Genomic DNA, 19,582 nt, shown 5'->3' on the forward strand with positions numbered 1-19,582 from the left:
TATATACTAGGTAAGAAAAAATGTACAACAGAGTGAGTGCTCACTTTAATCATAATTCAAAATTACTTCTTTTCATGTTAATATAGAAAGTTCCATGTGAACTGAGATAGGTATTACACATTTTTTTAATGTTTAACATCACTGAAAATTTATTATTAAAATTCAACAGAAGTAGGTTGAAATTCTCACCATAAATATAATCATCACTATTCTTAAAAATCGTCTATGGATATTTATTTCATTTATTTATTTGTATGCGGTGTTGAATTGAACCCAGTGCCTCACACATGCTAGGAAAGCACTCTGCCACTGAGCTACAACCCCAGCCCGCATCATCACTATTTTTATTCACAATAAACTCAAACCTAAGCTTCCTGAAAAGCTCTAATATCAAAATAGGGATGACTAAGAACTTGACAGCCACTCCTTAAAGTACTAGCTTCATATAAAGTGATTAAGAAACAGCTTCCCCTTGTTTGTGTTTTCAACAGAGCTTATTTTTATTTTATTTTATTAAGAAATGTAGATAGAGACTGATAATGCAATGGTATCAAGAAAAGAGCACTTCAAAACTTTTTCACTTTTATTTAAGGTTTTGACGATGAAGAGTTTATAAAATGTCATTATATTTGCTATATAATAATCATCAATTTCCAAGTAGGAGACATATGCCATAATACAGTATCCATTGTAATATGTAAAATGATTCTTTATTCTTACTATTAATAAGATTTGGCTAAAATACCAAACATACTTGCAGTAAAACTGACAATATAACGTAAGTAGCTTATAAGATTTCAAACTATCTCCTGAAAGAAATGAGAATGTTTCCCTTTGTCAGATACACTCTGAAAAGTTAGTGTCACAAAGGAACATCATGTGACTAGAAAAGTACAGCGCATGATACAGACTTCCTCCACATTAAACTGACAACCACTAAAAAAGACAATGACTTATGATACATAAGAAAACAGAAAAGCTCTTCAGAAGGAATGACATGAGAAGGTATTTCTTATGAACAAACCTCTTTTTGAAGTCTTGAAGAGCTCTTTAGAGCACATAATCACAAAACAGATAAAGATCATTTATGTGACATGTTAAAGGATTCTTCTATATTACAATATCCTCCTTAATCTTAAACACAAGTCAAATATAAATACACTTTTAAAACTGTTATTCTATCAAACATTTCTTTGCTACCACACTCGGCTACTAGTGGCATTTGGATGCAAAGGCTTAACCCGTGCTAATCTGGATAAGCCAAGGCGGAGACTCTGATTTGGGGACCTAATGGAAACTCCTGCCATTGGACTGCTGCTGTTGCTGCTACTTCCGGATGCAGCTAAAAGAAAAGACAAGATGTAACACAAATCATGTCAGAAATCTCTTAATAAAGATCAATTCTTAAAACAAAACAACAACAAAAAAAGTTAAGCACTGTTCTGCTTTCCACATTCTATCAAGCAATAAAATAAACATTCAAAATAATGGCAAGTACTATATGACAGAAAGAATAGAGTATAGGGAGAGCACCCATAATGTGAAAATCCAAACTTTGAAAAACTTCAAAATCTGAAACAATCTGGTCCCAAGCACCTCGGATAAGAGATATTCAAAGTATTGCCCATTTTTAACTATCCCCAGAAGGCAAGGTAATGAACCAAAACTTAAACTACAAAGCTGAAATGAAAAATAATTCGGCTGTAAAGGCATAAAGAAATAGAGACAACTATAATTTCTAAAGTAATGAAAAAAATCTCATGTATTTTTAAAGTTTATAATTTTTATAAGTACTACTTGAAAAGACTCTATTTTTCAAGTATTAAACAAGTTTTAAAATGGCAAATAGATCTTCTTTAATTACTAATGAGAGTGAAACTCTTCATTTTTCATTGTTGTATTTCTTGGAAGAACTGGGACTTTTATATCCCTGGCTCATTTTTCCTTTGGGCTCTAGATGGTTTTCTCAAATTGAATAAGACAAGCAACAAATTGACAACCTAGGGCCAAATCTAGCTTTCAGATACGCTATTTCGGGGAGACTGAGGCAGGAGGATTGAAGAGTTCAAAGCCAGCCTTAGCAATCTAGTGAGGCACTTAGCAACTCGGTGAGACCCTGTCTCTAAATAAAACAAAAAGAGCTGGGGATGAGTGGTTGAGCATCCCTGGGTTCAATCTCAGTATAAAAAAAAAAAAAAATGCTGTTTGGTCTACATGGTTTTTTAAAAGGTCATATTTTAAAATGAGGAGATTTCATATTAAAATCTGAATTTCTGGCTTCTCTTGAAAATATCAGATCTGTATGTACCAGCCTATCTCCCTGCATACAAACAATCTGATGGAGCTGAGTAGCTCTGCTTTCTTCAAGAGGGACAGAAGCTCTCAAGTCCAAAGGGTCCTGTTCACCCATTATCATTTGTCTGCCCTCTCACATACTCCATCTGTCAGCACAGTGTGCTTTATGATATTAACTCTTTACCCATCATTTCACTATCTCCTTTTAATTTTTTTGATCATGCTACTTTTTAACTTCTACAGTCATACCATTTAAAAAAATTTTCTTCCATTAAGGAATCACTAATTATTTTCAGAAAAAAAAATATACTAAGTATTACTTTTTGAATGATATGGTATCATTATTTCAGTAACTAACTTTCACACCTTTCCTTCTCTAAAAACTTTGAAGTCCTCATTGAAAATCTTAACCAGAAAGAATTTTAAACATTATATTAGTTCTTGGTAATTCTGATAATAAAATGAAGACTCAGGTAAACCAAGTAATCATGCAGCCTCACAGTTGAGCCCTAACTCTATATGTTAATACCTAGCCATCATTCAGGAAGACACCAGCATGGGCCAATCAAAAAAGATCATTCAAAAGAAGTGAAACTTGAGTAGTTTTGGAAGGACTCCAAAAGGGAGAGAGGACAGGAATATGATATGTGTTTAAGGGATAGAAAATGGATCAATTTGACTAAAGTAGAAGGTTCATGTAATTGGATGAAAGTAGACACAGGACTGGTTGGGTCGCAGCAATATTTTTGACCTAGATGAAGTTGAAGTCCAGTCCAGGGAATTCTTTTTTTTTTTTTTTGGTACTGGGGACTGAACTCAGGGGCACTCAACCGCCGAGTCACATCCCTAGCCCTGTTTTGTATTTTACTTAGAGACCAGGTCTCACCAAGTTGTTTAGCACCTCACTTTTACTGAGACTGGCTTTGAACTTGTGATCCTTCTGCCTCAGCCTCCAGAGCCACTGGGATCACAGGCGTGCACCACCACACCCAGCTAGGTCCGGGAAATTCTTAAAGGATCAGTGAGATTTGGCTGGGTAGCAAAAGAAAACAAAGAGAAATCAAATTGTAAGAGCCAGAGGCTGAGTTTACTAAAGCATTTGTAAATGCTGGAATTCCCATGTACAAACGCCAAGGCTTTGGTAAGAATGCAGAAGTCAGTAGGTACTGAGCACAAAAGACTTGTTAGAAATATAAATATCAGGAATCTCAAATGTTTACACTTGCTGACACTATAATTCTACTAGTGGGACTTTTACCCTAAGAAAATAATCAGGGATGTGTCAGATTTCTACAATAAAGATGTCTGTGCTTATGGCAAACTTATTTATAATAACAATGAAAAAAAAATCATATATGACCTGGATGCCTAATAGATATAAAAATGCAGTAATTAAAAACAATGGTTTTGAAGACTATATAGTAATATGGGGAAAAGCTCATATATAACATTTAGAACTAGGGAGAAAAGAATCCACCACTGGTAATTTTCTAAACCCCTTGCCCTTGATCGCAAATATACCATACCTGGTGGAACCCACTTCGGTCTCTTGATTTCAGCTGAAGGACTGTGTATTTGCAATGGTTTCCTAGTGACCTCCAAAGAATGATAAGCTTCCTCAGGTGAAGTCTGAGATTCTGATTTGATAGCAGCTGCAGCAGAGTCTACTGAAGTCACTTATTTGAAAAATACATACAAAGAAGCTTGTCATATGGGAAGACAGTTCAAGTCTAGCATGTATACGTAAAAATTATAAGTTTCATAACCATATAAAATTAAAAAGGCAATATCAAATTCGAAAAACAAGTCAAGAAATTTTTATTGAAAGCCTCAAGATTGCCTTTTTTTTTTTTTGGTACGGGGGATTAAACCCAGAGGCACTTTACTACTTAGCCACATCCCCAGCCTTTGCCTTTTTTATTTTGAAATAGAGTCTAGCTAACTTGCTTAGGGCCTTGATGAATTGCTCAGACTGAACTCAAACTTGCAATCCTCCCATTTCAGCTTCCCAAGTTGCTGGGATGACAGGTGTGAGCCACCACACCTGGCTAGGACTGCCATCTTCTATGAAAATTTTTATTCCAGGCAATGTGGTCTCACACACACTACCCTTCACTTTTTACAGCAACTATAATACAGAAAAGGAAACAGAGGTTAAGCAATTTGCCTGTAGTTTGACACTTACTACATGCCTGAATTGGGATTAGAAACCAGGTTTGAACCAGAAGTTCATTTTTGTAACCATTACACAATAGTGTCTCATTAGTATGTGTCAGGGAATCAATAGGCTCTAGGATTACAAAAAGTTTATATAATTCATGAATCCGTACTCCCAACGAATTTGTGTTTCTGTCACTGGCCTGGGAAAGACAGGAAAGAGCTGTGTCTAATGCAGTGTGCAAAGGAACATGTCACTCTCTAGAAGAATGCTCAGTAGGAAGGGAACTTACAACCTGGTATGTGTTTAGAAGTCACAGGAAGGGGATGAGGCTGGGCTGAACCAAATCAAGGCTAAAGGGTAAAGATGAATTGAGGGAAGTTTTCTAGGCAGAGGGAGTACAGCATAATGCAAAGCTATAAAGTATAACAAGTTCCAAGACCAGTACTGGTTCAGTATGTCTGGAGCAGGAATCTTAAGAATAGGAAAGGTGAGAGACACAGTCAAGGTACAATCACTTATGAAGAGCCATATAAAGGAGTCTGACTGGTCCACAATCATGTATTAAATTTTCTGAGGAGTAATTTGCATTTTGAAAGCATCTTCCTGGTGGTAATGTAAGGCAAATAGACCACTCAGAAAGCTATTATGGTAATCCAGGAGAGGTGATGAGAGCCTGAGGTAAGGTGGAGAAGGGAGGGGATAGTAGCAATTAAACATGTTTTAGTAATTAGATGTGGGGAGGTGGTGATGGAGATGAAGAATAATCTATAACTTGAAAGTTCCTCTCATGGGAACGGCTTTGAGGCCATTGTTTACTTTGAGAATGAATGTAAGAATGGGAGCAGGTCTGTGTTCTTTTTGCTGGGGTGGGAGGTGAGGGAGGAGGAAAAAAAGAGAGGTAGAACAGAATCTCACTTTGAGACAATGCTTGCTTTAAGATACCTAAGGGGTTTCTAAATGTATACAAGTATGAACACATTCACTACATACTCTTCCCAATGTTACATCCATAACACCTGACTGTCCATCATAAGTTTCTATGGTAGAAATTTTCTATATTTTGTATTATCAGAGATGGTAACTGCTAGCCACATACTATTTTGAATACTTGAAATGTGGCTAGCAAAACTGAGAAACTGGCTTTCAAATGTTAATTAATTTTAATTAACTTAACCCTACATATAGCTAGTGGCTAACTTATGTTAGACAAAGGTGCCAAAAACATGTATTGGAGAAAAGATAGCATCTTCAACAAATGGTGCTGGAAATCCATATGCAACAAAATGAAATCAAACCCCTATCTCTCACCATGCTCAAAACTCAACTCAAAATGGATCAAGGAGCTAGGAATTAAACCAGAGACTCTGCGTCTTATAGAAGAAAAAGTAGGCCCTAATCTTCATCATGTGGGATTAGGCCCTAACTTCCTTAATAAGACTCCCATAGCACAAGAATTAAAACCAAGAATCAATAAATGGGATGGAATCAAACTAAAAAGTTTTTTCTCAGCAAAAGAAACAATCTGGGAGGTGAACAGAGAGCCTACATCCTGGGAGCAAATTTTTACCCCTCACACATTAGATAGAGCACTAATCTCTAGAGTACATAAAGAACTCAAAAAGCTAAGCACCAAAAAACCAAATAACCCAATCTACAAATGGGCCAAGGACCTGAACAGACACTTCTCAGAAGAGGATATACAGTCAATAAATATATGAAAAAATGTTCATCATCTCTAGCAATTAGAGAAATGCAAATCAAAACTACTCTAAGATATCATCTCACTCCAGTTAGAATGGCAGCTATTATGAAGATAAACAACAATAAGTGTTGGCGAGGATGTGGGGAGAAAGGCACACTCACATTGCTGGTGGAACTGCAAATTGGTGCAGCCATTATGGAAAGCAGTATGGAGATTCCTTGGAAATCTGGGAATGGAACCACCATTTGACCTAGCTATCCCTCTCCTCGGTCTATACCCAAAAGACTTAAAAACAGCATACTACAGTACACAGCCACATCAATGTTTATAGCAGCACAATTCACAATAGTTAAACTGTGGAATCAACCTAGGTGCCCTTTAATAGATAATCAGATTAAAAAAATGTGGCATATATATAAAATGGAATATTACTCAGCAATAAAAGAGAATAAAATCATGGCATTTGCAGTAAATGGATGACATTGGAGAAGATAATGCTAAGAGAAGTTAGCCAATCCCACAAAAACAAATGCCGAATGTTTTCTCTGATATAAGGAGGCTGACTCATAGTGGGGTAGGGAGGGGGAGCATGGGAGGAATACATGAATTCTAGATAGGGCAGAGGGGTGGGAGGGGAAAGGAAGGGGCAGGGGATTAGCAAGGATGGTGGAATACGATAGACATCATTATCCAAAGAACATGTATGAAGACACAAATTGGTGTCAACATACTTTATATAAAACCAGAGATATGAAAAATTGAGCTGTATATATGTCATAAGAATTGTAATACATTCCGCTGTCATTTATTTTTTTAAAAAAATCAATAAAAATTTCTCAAAAGTTAGGCAATGCATTAATAGAACTAGAAATATAATCCACTTTTCCTCATTCTTACTTAACAAATACAATTTATTTTCAACATTACATACTAATGTCCCTTGCAAAGTAACTTGCTTCAAGATACACAGAAAAGACTTTAAATGGTAAACCAAAGGAAAATTGAAATTTTAGTTTTTAGTGTGGGTTGGTGAAGAAGCACAAATACCTAATCATTTTTTCTTACTATAGCTAGTAGTACACAAAATAATGGCCCCTCAAAGATGACTATATTCTAAGTTCCAGAACATGTGAATATGCTACCTTATGCACAGATGTGATTAAGTTAGGACCTGTGGAGGATATTATCTTGAATCTGGACAGTGTAATCACTAGGGTCCTTAAGAGAGTCAACATTAGATTGACATGATGTGAGAAAGTCCAGATGGCACAGAGATACAAGCCAAGGATCACAGACCCTCCAGAAGCTGGAAAAGGCAAAGGGTATATTCTCCCCTAGAGTTCCACAAAGGAACACAGTCCTGCTGACAGCTTGATTCTAGCCCTCTGAGGAACACTTTGGACTTCTGAACTGTAAAATAATTACTGTGTTGTTTGAAGCAAGGAAGTTTGGGGTAATCTGTTATAATAGTATTAGGAAACTAACAGTTTTATCTCTAAAAGCTCCTACATTTAAATTTTAACATGTGGAAACCAGATGAATTTGTCAATTTAAAAAACATTCTAATCTAAAGGTTATTAATTAATACAAAATAGAACAGAGGGAAGAATATGACTCAATTGGTATTTAATTTTTAGTAAATACTTAGCACCATGCTATTTGATGTGAGAGCAACTCCTAAAGTCTGACCGGTAGAAACTGTAGTTTCAAATAATAAATATACATATGCATACAAAAACTAAGGCAGAAAAGTTGATAGCAATAATAAAACAAATTTACTTAAAGAATGTTATCTTTTACAATAATTATTATAACATGACGAATTAAAAAACATCCTAACTTTTTTAACACAAGAAACAGGTATTCCATGTTCAAGTCATCACAAATTCCAAGTTTCTCTATAAAAATGGTTTCTAACTGAATTTGTTTTGGGAAAACAAAAATCAAAAGTGCCCTTGTTATCTGGAAAAAGATCTCTCAAATAGAAGAGTTGGCCAAGCATAAAAGCAAGAAATTAGAACCATTCAAGCTGCCCTGTTTAACTGCCCAGAGAAAATGAGATCTAGGAGATAAGAGTTCAACTTCTGAACTGACAAACCTATATTCAAATTCCAGCCCCTCACTTATTAGATGTAAGACTTTCAAAGATATTTAACCTCTGAGCCTCAGTCTTCTCATCATAAGATACAGGTGATAATGAAGTTCACAGCAGGTGGCTATACTAAAGCATGTAAATACATATTTAGTGCTAGCACAGTTAGGGGAGACTCAGAATCAACATCTGCTTTTCTCCCACCTCGTCTTAAGCTGCTTTCTTTTATATTTTAACTAAAAATGAACATTAGTAAAATATTAAGGTGAGCAAAGGCAAAGACAAGAAATTTGCAGCAATCAAACCCAATACATTTCCTTTATAAAATTAAGTATTTGGGACCAAGCTTACCCAAAGTATTACATTTGGATTTAGATTTCTTCTCTTTCTTTTCTACTGGGGATTTTACCTTCACTTCTTTCTTTTTAATTTCTTTAACTTTACTTTTTCTCATAGTAAAGTCTTCATCATTATCTTCACTCTCATCAAAATCAGAATCCTCCTCAGAATCATCACCTAAAACAGAAGATTATATATATAATATATAACAGAAAATTATATATACTTTGTTCTAAAAAAAAAAAATGAAGCTTCTGGTGAATCCACTTTATTTGCAGCTTTTGCATCAGATTCCTGGGCACCACTGTGCTCTACCATTTCTAGCAGCAGAACACTGCAGTGTTGAAACTGAGTGCCTGGCTTGGAATCCTTTTCCCCCAACCCCTTATACATGTTGTCTGACTCAGGTTACTAACTTTACAGTGCTTCAGATTCCTCTTCTTGAAAATGGGGACATTGTGCCAATTTTATGAGAACAAATTCTGACATATATCAAACACAATTGTTATCTATTACCATTATCACTATAATTTTCCATCAGTAATTTTTACTTCAGATTTTACTAGTTTAACTCACTAACTTTTTATTTGTTTGATACTAGGGATTGGACCAGGGGATGAGCCACATTCTCAACCCTTTTTATTATTTATTTGGAGACAGGGTCTTGCTAAGTTACTGAGGCTGCCTCAAACTTACAATCTTTCTGCCTCAGCATGCACCACCACTTCCATCCAATTCTCAATAATTTTTGAAAAGAAGGGTAGAGTATAAAAGCTAGTTTTTCAAAATCATGACATTTATGAAAGTAACAATATACCTTCACTTAATTACATATGCTTCAACATTCTGGAATAGAGAAGAGACTATACCACAACAATATTATTAACCCTCATTTCCCACAGGCTCTTTTCTGTACTGCATGAGATAATATAAGCCAGTGATGTAATATGGAAAGTACGGTAGTGGTTCTAGAAAAAAAGCACTGCCTAAACTCTGGTATGTACACTTGTCTACTCCATTGTGCATGCTTTTTCAACATTCAGAAATATAATTTTATCCCTTTAGTTGGTCTAAAAGATCCTTATTTTTCAAGCATGGCTGAAAGATGATCTCTTACCCAAAGCTTTTCCCCAAAATGCCACAATTGCATTTAGCTGTCCTATTTGTTCCTCAAGTTTGTATACCCTAAATATTTAGCACAGTGTTCTGCACACATTAATGGCCTCCAAGAACTTTTACTGCATTCCAGAAGAGTTAATTTTGAAGCAGAGTGTAACTTACCAGTTGCAATGTCTGGCTCAGTGTCATTAGCACTATCACCATCACTGCCTTCCAAAAGCATCTTCCTCTGCTGAGCCACAGCTTTAGATGCTGCTTTTCTTTTCCCTTGAACACCACGAGCATCATCTTCCTCTGTGATCTTGTCCAAATCTTCAGGAGAGGCATAAACATCAATGGAAAACTTTGTTGTAGCTAATATTTCAAGAACAGCAAAGCAGACATGACAACCGTATTACTTACTCAGGTTAATCCCTCCCCTGTTCCTAGTAATAGACTACATTGTCCAAGCTGGGTTACTCACAGCACATCAGTACCCTGGCAATAGACTCCAGTTTTAAAGATGAATTCAATAGTCTTTCCCCAAGAATTTTCAAAATGGAACTGAGAAGATACAGTCCCTATCTTTAGTGGTCAACTGCTAAGGACTAAAAGCCATGGGTAGTCATGACACTCCAACAGGGAAGAAAATGGGTTTGTAGTAGTTAAGAGGACAAGACTAAAACTTAGAGAAACAAAAGTCAAGAGATAAAAGAGTCTTGACCATTTAAAGATCTTATTCTAGTCACAGTTTCAGGAATTTAAATAAACGTTAGAAAAATAGCATTGCGGATGAAAAAAATTTACCATCAAAAACTTACCTAAATAATCACTGGTTACACTGCAATTAGATATATGAGATTTATTCATTATTTCTGTTTCACTGTTGCTGTGTTTTTCAATGCCTAAATATTAGGAATAAGAAAAAATTCAGATGCATCTTAATAAACTGATATCTACAGGAAGATTAGTGCTAAAATGTAATAGCATCTAGATATTGATAAATGATCTGAAACCCAAACTAGCACAATAATTTTACTTGGAGAGGCTAGCATATAGTTAGGAGTTTGGGCTCTGAAATCAAAAAGACTTAGGTTCAAATTCAGGCTCATAAATGGGCTTATCCTTAGACTTAATTTCCTCATCAATAACAGGAAGATAAAAATTGTGTATCATAGGATTAGTATGGGAAATTAGATGTAAATTTATGTTGCACAACACATAGGAAATAGTCAATAAATATTAACTATCACTTCTGTGTAGGCAAAGAACATGCTTTTACTAACTTTCATTCTCTCTAATCATTACAATAACCTTTAAATGAAACATTTTAAGAGGCTTTTAAGTCATGATAACAGGAACTTTTAAATCCCAATGCTAAGAATTGTATCATTCAATGGGATTGGTACTTATAAGAGACTCCTACTACGCATTCTACAATGTCTTTTAAGAGATAAATTTCATTTTCTCCATTTTAGATATAATACATAGTGATTTCTAATTCCTAAAAATCTCCCTAATCAAACTGCTTTGTTTATTTTTAAATAAGAGGCAATACTGATTTAAAAAACAAACACTTCACTTATCCCCCTAAATAAAAGAATTTAATCCAAAACAATTTAACCCAAAAAGCATTTTAGGAATTCAAGTGTCTTTTCCATCTCTCTAGAATGTCAATATTACCAGAAAAAAAAAAAAATCAATGAAGAAAACCCACAGAGAGATTCAGAAGTCATTCTCTTTAAATCTATGGAACCGGCAAGCCAAATTAGTACCTTTAAACCTTTGGCAATAATAAAAAAAACCATGTCATACTTAACTAATTTGGGTTGGGAGAAAAAAGAGGTAGACTACTAGAAGTATATAGGTCGTTTGATCAAGAAATTAAATTTTCACTGTATATCAAGTTGTAATTGACCTTCCAGGTTTATAGTGTATGTCTCCAATCTTACCTTGGGTTCTAGGCAGAGATGTATACATTTGTATGAAATTGACACTGCTGAATCAAGAAATGAATCTAATTATACCCTCTGTAATTTGTTCTATCTATAGTTCAAAGTATTCAAATTTTATTCTTTCAACTGTGAAGGCCCACCCCAAGTAATGATTATTAAAACAATAAGCTTTTAATGATAAATATACAAAAACAAAGTTACTTTTATTTTGAGACTTCTGTACATCATTGGGGACTGTTGGAAGTTCCTTCATTGACAAAGCTAGAGCCACTTCTAAGCCTCTCTGGAAGACTTTTTCATCTAAGGTCATCCTGAAATAGACAAGCAAATAAAGAGTTTCTAAAAGTATCAATCTCCACAAAACAACAAAATTTGAGATTTTCCTACATTACTATTTAAGAGCTCCTAACCTAACAAAAATGTTTTTAAATAATAACCATCATCAATTGACCTTGGAAGATAAGACTTCTAAAATGTTTGTGTGCACTCGCGCAGCGCGCGCACGCGCGCGCACACACACACACAGTTCCTTCAAACCGTTAGGTTATATATGTTATATTATGTAACAAAGTATAAAATATATATATATATATATATATATATATATATATATATATCCTAACAGGTTTGAAGGAACATTGTGTGCCTTTGAACTTACTGTTCTCTATAATTGTAATGTCTCTCTTTAACATAAGCTCTATGCAGGAAGCATCTGCGCAACCTAAGACAGACTTAGTTCCAAGGTCACTTCCACTTAGATAGCTTCCTTGACCTCACCCACACCCCTTTAATAGACATTACAGTTCTTATATTTTTAAAAATATTGTTTTTACGTATGTTCCTCCCAGAGACAGATGAGGAAAGATTATAAAAAGAAGTACTAAAGTTCACCTTGAAGGATTATTATTTTTAAAATAAATATTATTGAGACATAATTCACATACCATAAAATTCACCCTTCTAAAGTATCAATTCAGCAGATTTTAGTATAATCAAAGTTGTGAAACCATCACCACTACCTAATTTTAGAATAGTTTCAGAACCTGAAAAAGAAACCCCATATCCACTTATTCCTCCCCTAGTCGCTGGCAACCTCAAATCTACTTTGTATTTCCATGTATTTACCTATTCTAGGCATTTCATATAAATGGAATCATATGTGATCTTTTGTGTCTGTTTTTTTTCATTCATAATAATGTTTTCAAGGTTCATTCATGTTGCAGCATATATCAATAGTTTATTTATTTTTATGGCCAAATAACACATTGTCTAGATATATCCTATTTCTCCACTAAGTAATTGATAGTCATTTGGATTGCTTCCATTTATTGGCTATTACGAATAATAGTGTTATAAACATTTATACTACAGGCTTTTGTGAAGGCACAGTTTCAATTTCCTTGGCTATATACCTAAGCTAGATTATAAAATAACTCTGTTTTCCAATTTGGCTGCACCACTTTACATTCCCATAACAATGTATGAGAGTTCCAATTTCTCCACACCTTTCTTAATACTTGTTATTCTCTGTCTTTTTATTATTGTCAATTAGAGTGTATGAAGTAGTATCATACTATGGTTTTCATTTGTATTTCCCTGACAGTTAATGATGTTAAGCATCTTTTTATGTGTTTATTGGTTATTTGTGTATCTTCCTTAGAGAAATGCTTATTCAAATTTTTTGCACATTTTAATTGGGTTACTGGCTTTTTTACTGTTGAATTTGAGTTCTTAATGTACTTTGGATGCAAGTGTCTCTAAGTTATACATTTGCAAATATTCTCTCCCATCTATGGGCTATTGTTTCACTATGTTTAATATACGAGAAACTCAAAAACAAAGAATGAAAAATGTAGATCATGACATGGGATGAATTTGTCTATGCTAACTAACTTTTCATAGAGAAATTTCTAGCAGTAAAATATCCCAAGTGCCAGTTAATACTTCTCTTTGCCCCATCTCCTCCTCATATGACAAGTTTTGGGTCTCTCAGAACTTCTTTCCATCACTCTCCCTTCCCTCTTGATACCAATTAATGGAATTCCAGATTTAGTCTAGGAATTACAGGATCTCTTAACTGTTAGACAAGTCACAAAAAAGGAAAAGTATCATTTATCTGCAGAAAAATACATGGTTTAAAAATTTTTCAACTGTTATAAAAGTGTAAAGTTTTAAAAAGTAGTCTTGTAAGATTTGAGGACTGCAGACGCAGGCACAGATCCATAATTATTATAGTCTCAATATTTAACAGGACATATGTTTATGAAATTCTTTTTAAAATAAGAAGAGAGTTTAATAGTCTTTAGTGCCCCTATCCTCCAACAGTCACTAAACAAGATCTATAACTCTGCTCAAATTCTAATTTAAACTGAGAATTTGAAACTGTGTCTCTTAAATAAACACATCTAATGTCATATATTTACTGTCTTACCTCTCACCTTTTTTTAGGGGTCTTGTCTTGTAGTTGAATGTCTTCTTTCTGAGGATTCTTCATAGGTTTTGGTTTATCTTGTTTTGACTCCTTTGATGATGTTCTAGATTTCTTGTTTAAAGGTATAGTTGCAGAAACAAAATCATCTATTTATATGTAAATGAAAAAGAAAAGAAATAAAATTATTTCTTAGTTGGAATTCAAGTTTTATAGGTAAGCAAGTTATTTAATTTCTATAGTTTAAAAATCTTCATTGATGGGGCTAGGGTTGTGGCTCAGTGGTAGAGCGCTCACCTAGCACATGCAAGGCCTTGGGTTTGATCCTCAGCACCACATTAAAAAAAATAAATAAAATAAAGGTATAAAAAAATTTTTAAAAATCTTCATTGGTATTGTTTGTCTTTATTCTCACCCAACTCCTATTGTTTAGGTGGCCTTTATTTTTTAAAATATCAATCTATAAAAAGCCAGTTCACTAAAAAATAAATAAACTGCAAAGGGTTTCAAGGAAAATATGATTAATTAAAAACCTATAAGAGCATTAGAAAAACTAAATTTTTATCACATTGAAAAGTGGAAATGTATTTTTATACCATACTAAGGATTGAACCTAGGTCGTTGCACATGATAGGAAAGAAATCTACCACAATGCTAAGTTATATCCTCAGGCTTTTTTATTTAATTTTGAGACAAGGACTCACTAAGTTGTCCAGGCTGGACTCAAACTTGTGATTCCCCGCCTCAGTTTTCTAAGTAGCTGAGGTTATTAATGATTTTTAATGAAACTTCACAAGGTAGGCAAATACTTTTCCAAAGGCACATTACCTATTCCTAGTATATTAACCAAGCTAAGGAAAGTAAGAAGTATCACAAGGGAAGAGAATTTTTCTAGGAGTAGCAGTTTTTTGTTTTGTTTAGTTTTCTTTCATTACCATAATAAGCTTCCTATGAGCCTACCAAAGTAACTTCTTAATTCCTATGAAAGGAATGTTCTTTTCCAATCCAATACTGTTTCTCACAGATTTTTCTGTCCAGTCACACCTCAGAACTGTTGTTCTTCTCTTGACACTTTATAAAACTGCAACTGTGGCTTTTAAACACATGTATGTATACCTTCAGGGTCCATGCAGTCTTAATCACATACTTTAGCAATTATTAACCTATGCTATCTTGTTTATGTATCCCTACATAGGAATACCGTAATTTACAACTTTCGGCACCTCCACCCCACCCAGTATGCAGAACACTGGCAATTTATAAATATCTGCTGACCAATGACTGTAACAAAAATCTCAAAGTTATATTCTATACTATTTTTTCTCAAGTTGTAAGCACCGAAGGCTAAGCCCAAAGCCAAACAGTTCCCATCAAACCTTGGAATTACTAAAATATTTACAGAAAACTTGGATGGTTTGGGAAGGAAATATAAAATCTAATTCTAGACTGGGGATACAGCTCAGTGGTAGAGCACCTACCTGGCATCTGTGAGGTCCTGTGTTTGAGACCAAGCACCATGAACAGAAAAAGGGGGGAAAAACCTACTTCAAAGTATACTGTACTCTAATGTTTCTCAAACTTTTGAATCAAAGTTCTCTTAAGGCAGAGACAAGTAAACATATAATAAATACAGCAGAGTTCAAGCCTAACCTTTCTTAAAGGCCTTATTTTTTTCAGACCTACCTCATAATACAATTGGGAAATATTTAATATTTGAGCTATATGTGTTATATAAATACTGACGAAATAAATGTCCAAATCTTTTAAGCAAAAATAAGAAATTCTACTTACCATCGCTATCAGAGTCCTCAAACTGTGAGTAATTGACTGGTTTCTTATGTCTATGGCCAAGACAGAAATTTTTCATTAATACAAATATAAATTTCTTACCTTCACTCACAAAGGCTATTAATAGTCTGGAATAAAGGAAACTGTGTTTATATATTTTTTTAAATACTTAAATCTAAAACATGATTTGCACTTTAAAATAGGGACTTAGCTGATACAGATAAAACTATACCTGATATAGAAATTAATCTACATAGCTCACAAAAGAAAGACAATCTATGTAATTAACAGTTACAATTTATATACTGTTTAGTTGTTACTGGGCATTTATAAATTCCTTTTGTAGGTGTTTTATTGTTTTTCATGTGCATTACATCTTTCTTATTACACTATAAACGACACTAAAAGTCATTCTTTATAAAATATCTCATAATATTTTTTTATGCAATGGACTCTTAAAAAAATGGTGACTTTGTTCCTGTGAACTGAAATGAATCTTTATACTACTTCAGAAAGCATGAGAAGAAAATTATATTCAAAGTGAAAATATTCTTTCCTACTCTTTGTACTATAAAATGTCTCCAAATCTTTGTCTTCTGCCAAATGCCCAAGTGTGGAAATCTAGTTAACCAATTGGTTTTCTTTAAAATAAAAAGAATTCAATAAAAAAAGGGTAGTTCATTTTATAATCTTGCAAGTGCTATTCCTTGAGAAAACCAATATTCTTCAGTATGTAAAGTACTTTATGGATACTTCCCATATCCTCACATACAATATTAAAAAGAAGAATACTTATGTTACTCTCCTTCATAAAGAATTTGAGAGCTGATAAAATTATTGAAAGCTCTTTAGAAATGCTAAGGTTGAAAAATAGTAAAATAAAACCAAAAGCCTATTAAAAAGAGAAGTACACCCAAGGGTTGAGCTATAATAAATATAATGTCTTATTTCAAGCACATTTTTAAATGAAACTTGGATTTTGTTTTTCACTCTGAGTACACAGCAGTTAAGAATGCAATGACTTCTAAAAGTCTGGTGCCACTGCATTGATTTGTGCCAAATCATCATTGTAGTACAAATGACAAAGGAGTGAAAAAAGTTAACAATAAAAGTAAATATTATTATCAAAACAGTACTGACCTCATGGACCTCCTAAGAAGGTTTTAGAGACCCTCCAGAGGTTTGCAGACTATCCTTAGAGCTATTCCTAACAAACGGATTACATCTTCACTACTTGGATGTTTAAAATCCATTTCAAATTTAACATGTTGAAAACAGAAATTTTGACTCCCCAGTTCCTTTCCCAATATTTGCAAGTAGCTGGCAATAAGTGGTGAAAAGCAAAGTAAGGTCACAAGTGTTTTTTAAATTACTTTAGGGTTTTCTTTAAACTATCATCAGAGTAGATGAGAAATCAAGTGGTGGCAGTTAATCTATAGAAAATAAACAAAAGCAAGGGAGCTATTTGGAAAACACCTCAAAAGAAAAGGATCAATGGGACTAACTTTTGACAGGATCCACTAAGGTTGATGTAAAGCTAGGAATTATGGCTATAGGTGTCTCCATCTGTCTGGGAAGGAAGATTCCTTTAGCAGCACAGGGGCACTAAGGTAACTGCTGACCAGCTATGACCCCAGGGCCCACATGAACATGGGATTGACTTGTAAATGAAGCCCCTAAATAGGATGGACACCATGACAATTACGAAGAGGACACACTAAATTCAAATACTCCATTGCCCAATGTGAAGGAGGAGTTGAACACCTGTTTGGCAAAGAGTGTAGGTCCCCAGTTCTCCTGGTAAACATCAAATGGCAATAAATTTGGAGATGCCATCATATCCTCTGTGTATGTGTGTGTCGTGTTCTCTGCTTAAGCCTCACTTTGCTTTGACTTTACTTTCATTTATAATAAATTGCTCTTGCATTACTTTTGGTGTCTGACTTTAAATTTTCTTTAGTCAGAACACAAGGAAGTTTGGCGTTTTAGCTTCCCTGCTTTCTTGTGACGCTTTTCCCCTGCCTTCCTGATGATTTCCTCATCTCAGTTAATGCAAGATCATCCATTTAGGAGTTCAGATCAAAAATATTAGTCATTCTTGATTCCCTTTTTCTCTTACTTCCACATCCACTTCTATACCTCTAATACATCTATATCTAATTCTATATATCCCAAATTCAACTGATCTATTCCATGTCCCCCAATAACATCCTACTCCAAACTACTACCCAATGATATAATACAGTGATTTTCCTGCTTCCATTATAGCACCATCCCCCATTTGATCTCCACCAGTGACCTTTATAAAAGCAAAATTAGATTTCTCTCCCATATTTAAACTCTCCCATTGGTTTCCCATTGTACTTAGAATAAAATCCAAATTCCTTTAGAAGGCCTTACCTTCTCTGGCCCTATTTATCTAACCTAACCCCAACAATTCTCCCCACTGCTTGCTAATGCTACAGCTTCAATCTCTCCCTTAATTACAGTCAAGCCGATGGTCTTGACTCTTATTCCCACTACCTGAATTGCCCCATATTTTTGCCTGGCTAACTTCTCATAATTCATGTCTCTGGACATACATCAGAAAAGTCCATCCTTCCTTCCTTACAGTTAAGGGTTTCCTTCCTACTGTATGACATTGGCATGTTTATTTTTGGGACCCTATGCTCACCTTATACTAGAATGTAACCTCCAGTACCTAATACAGTACAGAAATAAATATATTCGATGACTGTACTATATGAATGACTTATCCTAGGCTTACGATGGTATTCAATTGTGATTAAGTTGAGGAATAATTTCTGGTGGTATTAATGGAAAATAAAGGATCTAGTGTCAAATGACTTAGGGTGAGTATTGTCCTTCGATTTTCTAGCTGAGTGACTCAAGAAAATCGGCTTTTATGTCTAGAAGTTTTAAATCCATAAACAGGAATGCCTTCTCTTTCTATACCAAAGGATTAGCGGTGAACAAACGAAAACGACAAATAAGTACGTGTTCACTCGAGTGCAAAACGTCGTTTAAGTGCAACATACAAGATCTTACTTGAATGGAGTCGAGGGTAAAAGAAACGGCAACAGCTGAGAAGCCAAGTAAGGAGTGGGTAAGAGCTAAGAAGCTGGGACACCTCTAAGCGACGGGTGTCTCTCATTGCTGACTGGAATGTTTCCTGGTAAGTGTTCATCCCACCCCTCCCACCGTTGTCCTCTGTCTTAAACGCTCTTTCCCCTCCATCCTGCATACAAGTTGCCTACAGTGTCCTCCTGCTCCTTCTCCCCACTACTGCCGAATCCAACGAACTACTTACCTAACCGGCCGCACCATGTTCGCGGTTAGGCTGGAAAATTGCAGCGCTCAAGTTTCAGCTGGTAGCAGTGGCGGTTTCAATTCCCGCGCAAAAACCGGACATCGCGCTCTCCGCCTCCGCTGCCTCCGGGTCCTCCAATCATGAGCAGCCAGCCTGCAGCGGAGCCTGTGCTTTAAGAGCTGGCTTGCTGACGCCCGTCTCTAGGTACGCCCTTCCGCATCCGGTCGGCCAGAACTCAGTTTGTGCTCTATCGCTGCACTTTCGTCACGACAGAGGTTATAGCTTCGTCTCTGAAATACTTAATAACTGCTTAGAAACACACCTTGTTGCGCTTCTTAAATTTTGAGATTAATATATACTTGAAAAGGTGTTATCTTAACCAAATAGTTTTCTACGAAGTGACAGAAAACAGGA

General features: G+C 35.0%; 1 protein-coding gene across 3 annotated transcripts; it reads right to left on the reverse strand.

The window, feature by feature from the left end:
• Positions 1 to 570: 570 nt before the first annotated feature.
• On the reverse strand, positions 571 to 19,359 carry Rad51ap1 (RAD51 associated protein 1). 3 transcript variants are annotated; one of them, XM_005334013.4, is made up of 9 exons: positions 19,169 to 19,359; positions 15,862 to 15,911; positions 14,081 to 14,219; positions 11,844 to 11,953; positions 10,509 to 10,592; positions 9,871 to 10,020; positions 8,602 to 8,766; positions 3,822 to 3,971; positions 571 to 1,342 (listed from the first exon to the last, which is right to left on the reverse strand). In XM_005334013.4, the coding sequence occupies exons 1-9, from the start codon at positions 19,183 to 19,185 to the stop codon at positions 1,197 to 1,199; spliced, it is 1,011 nt and encodes a 336-aa protein (XP_005334070.1). In that variant the 5' UTR covers positions 19,186 to 19,359; the 3' UTR covers positions 571 to 1,196. The 3 variants fall into 3 exon arrangements, with proteins under 3 accessions (XP_005334070.1, XP_040137021.1, XP_040137022.1); XM_040281087.2 differs by having other exon boundaries at positions 9,871 to 10,062; XM_040281088.2 differs by lacking the exons at positions 15,862 to 15,911; positions 19,169 to 19,359 and having other exon boundaries at positions 9,871 to 10,062; positions 14,074 to 14,193.
• Between the last annotated feature and the right edge of the window lie 223 nt (positions 19,360 to 19,582).

Source organism: Ictidomys tridecemlineatus, chromosome 6 (assembly GCF_052094955.1).
Source record: "Ictidomys tridecemlineatus isolate mIctTri1 chromosome 6, mIctTri1.hap1, whole genome shotgun sequence".
Lineage (NCBI taxonomy): Eukaryota > Metazoa > Chordata > Mammalia > Rodentia > Sciuridae > Ictidomys > Ictidomys tridecemlineatus.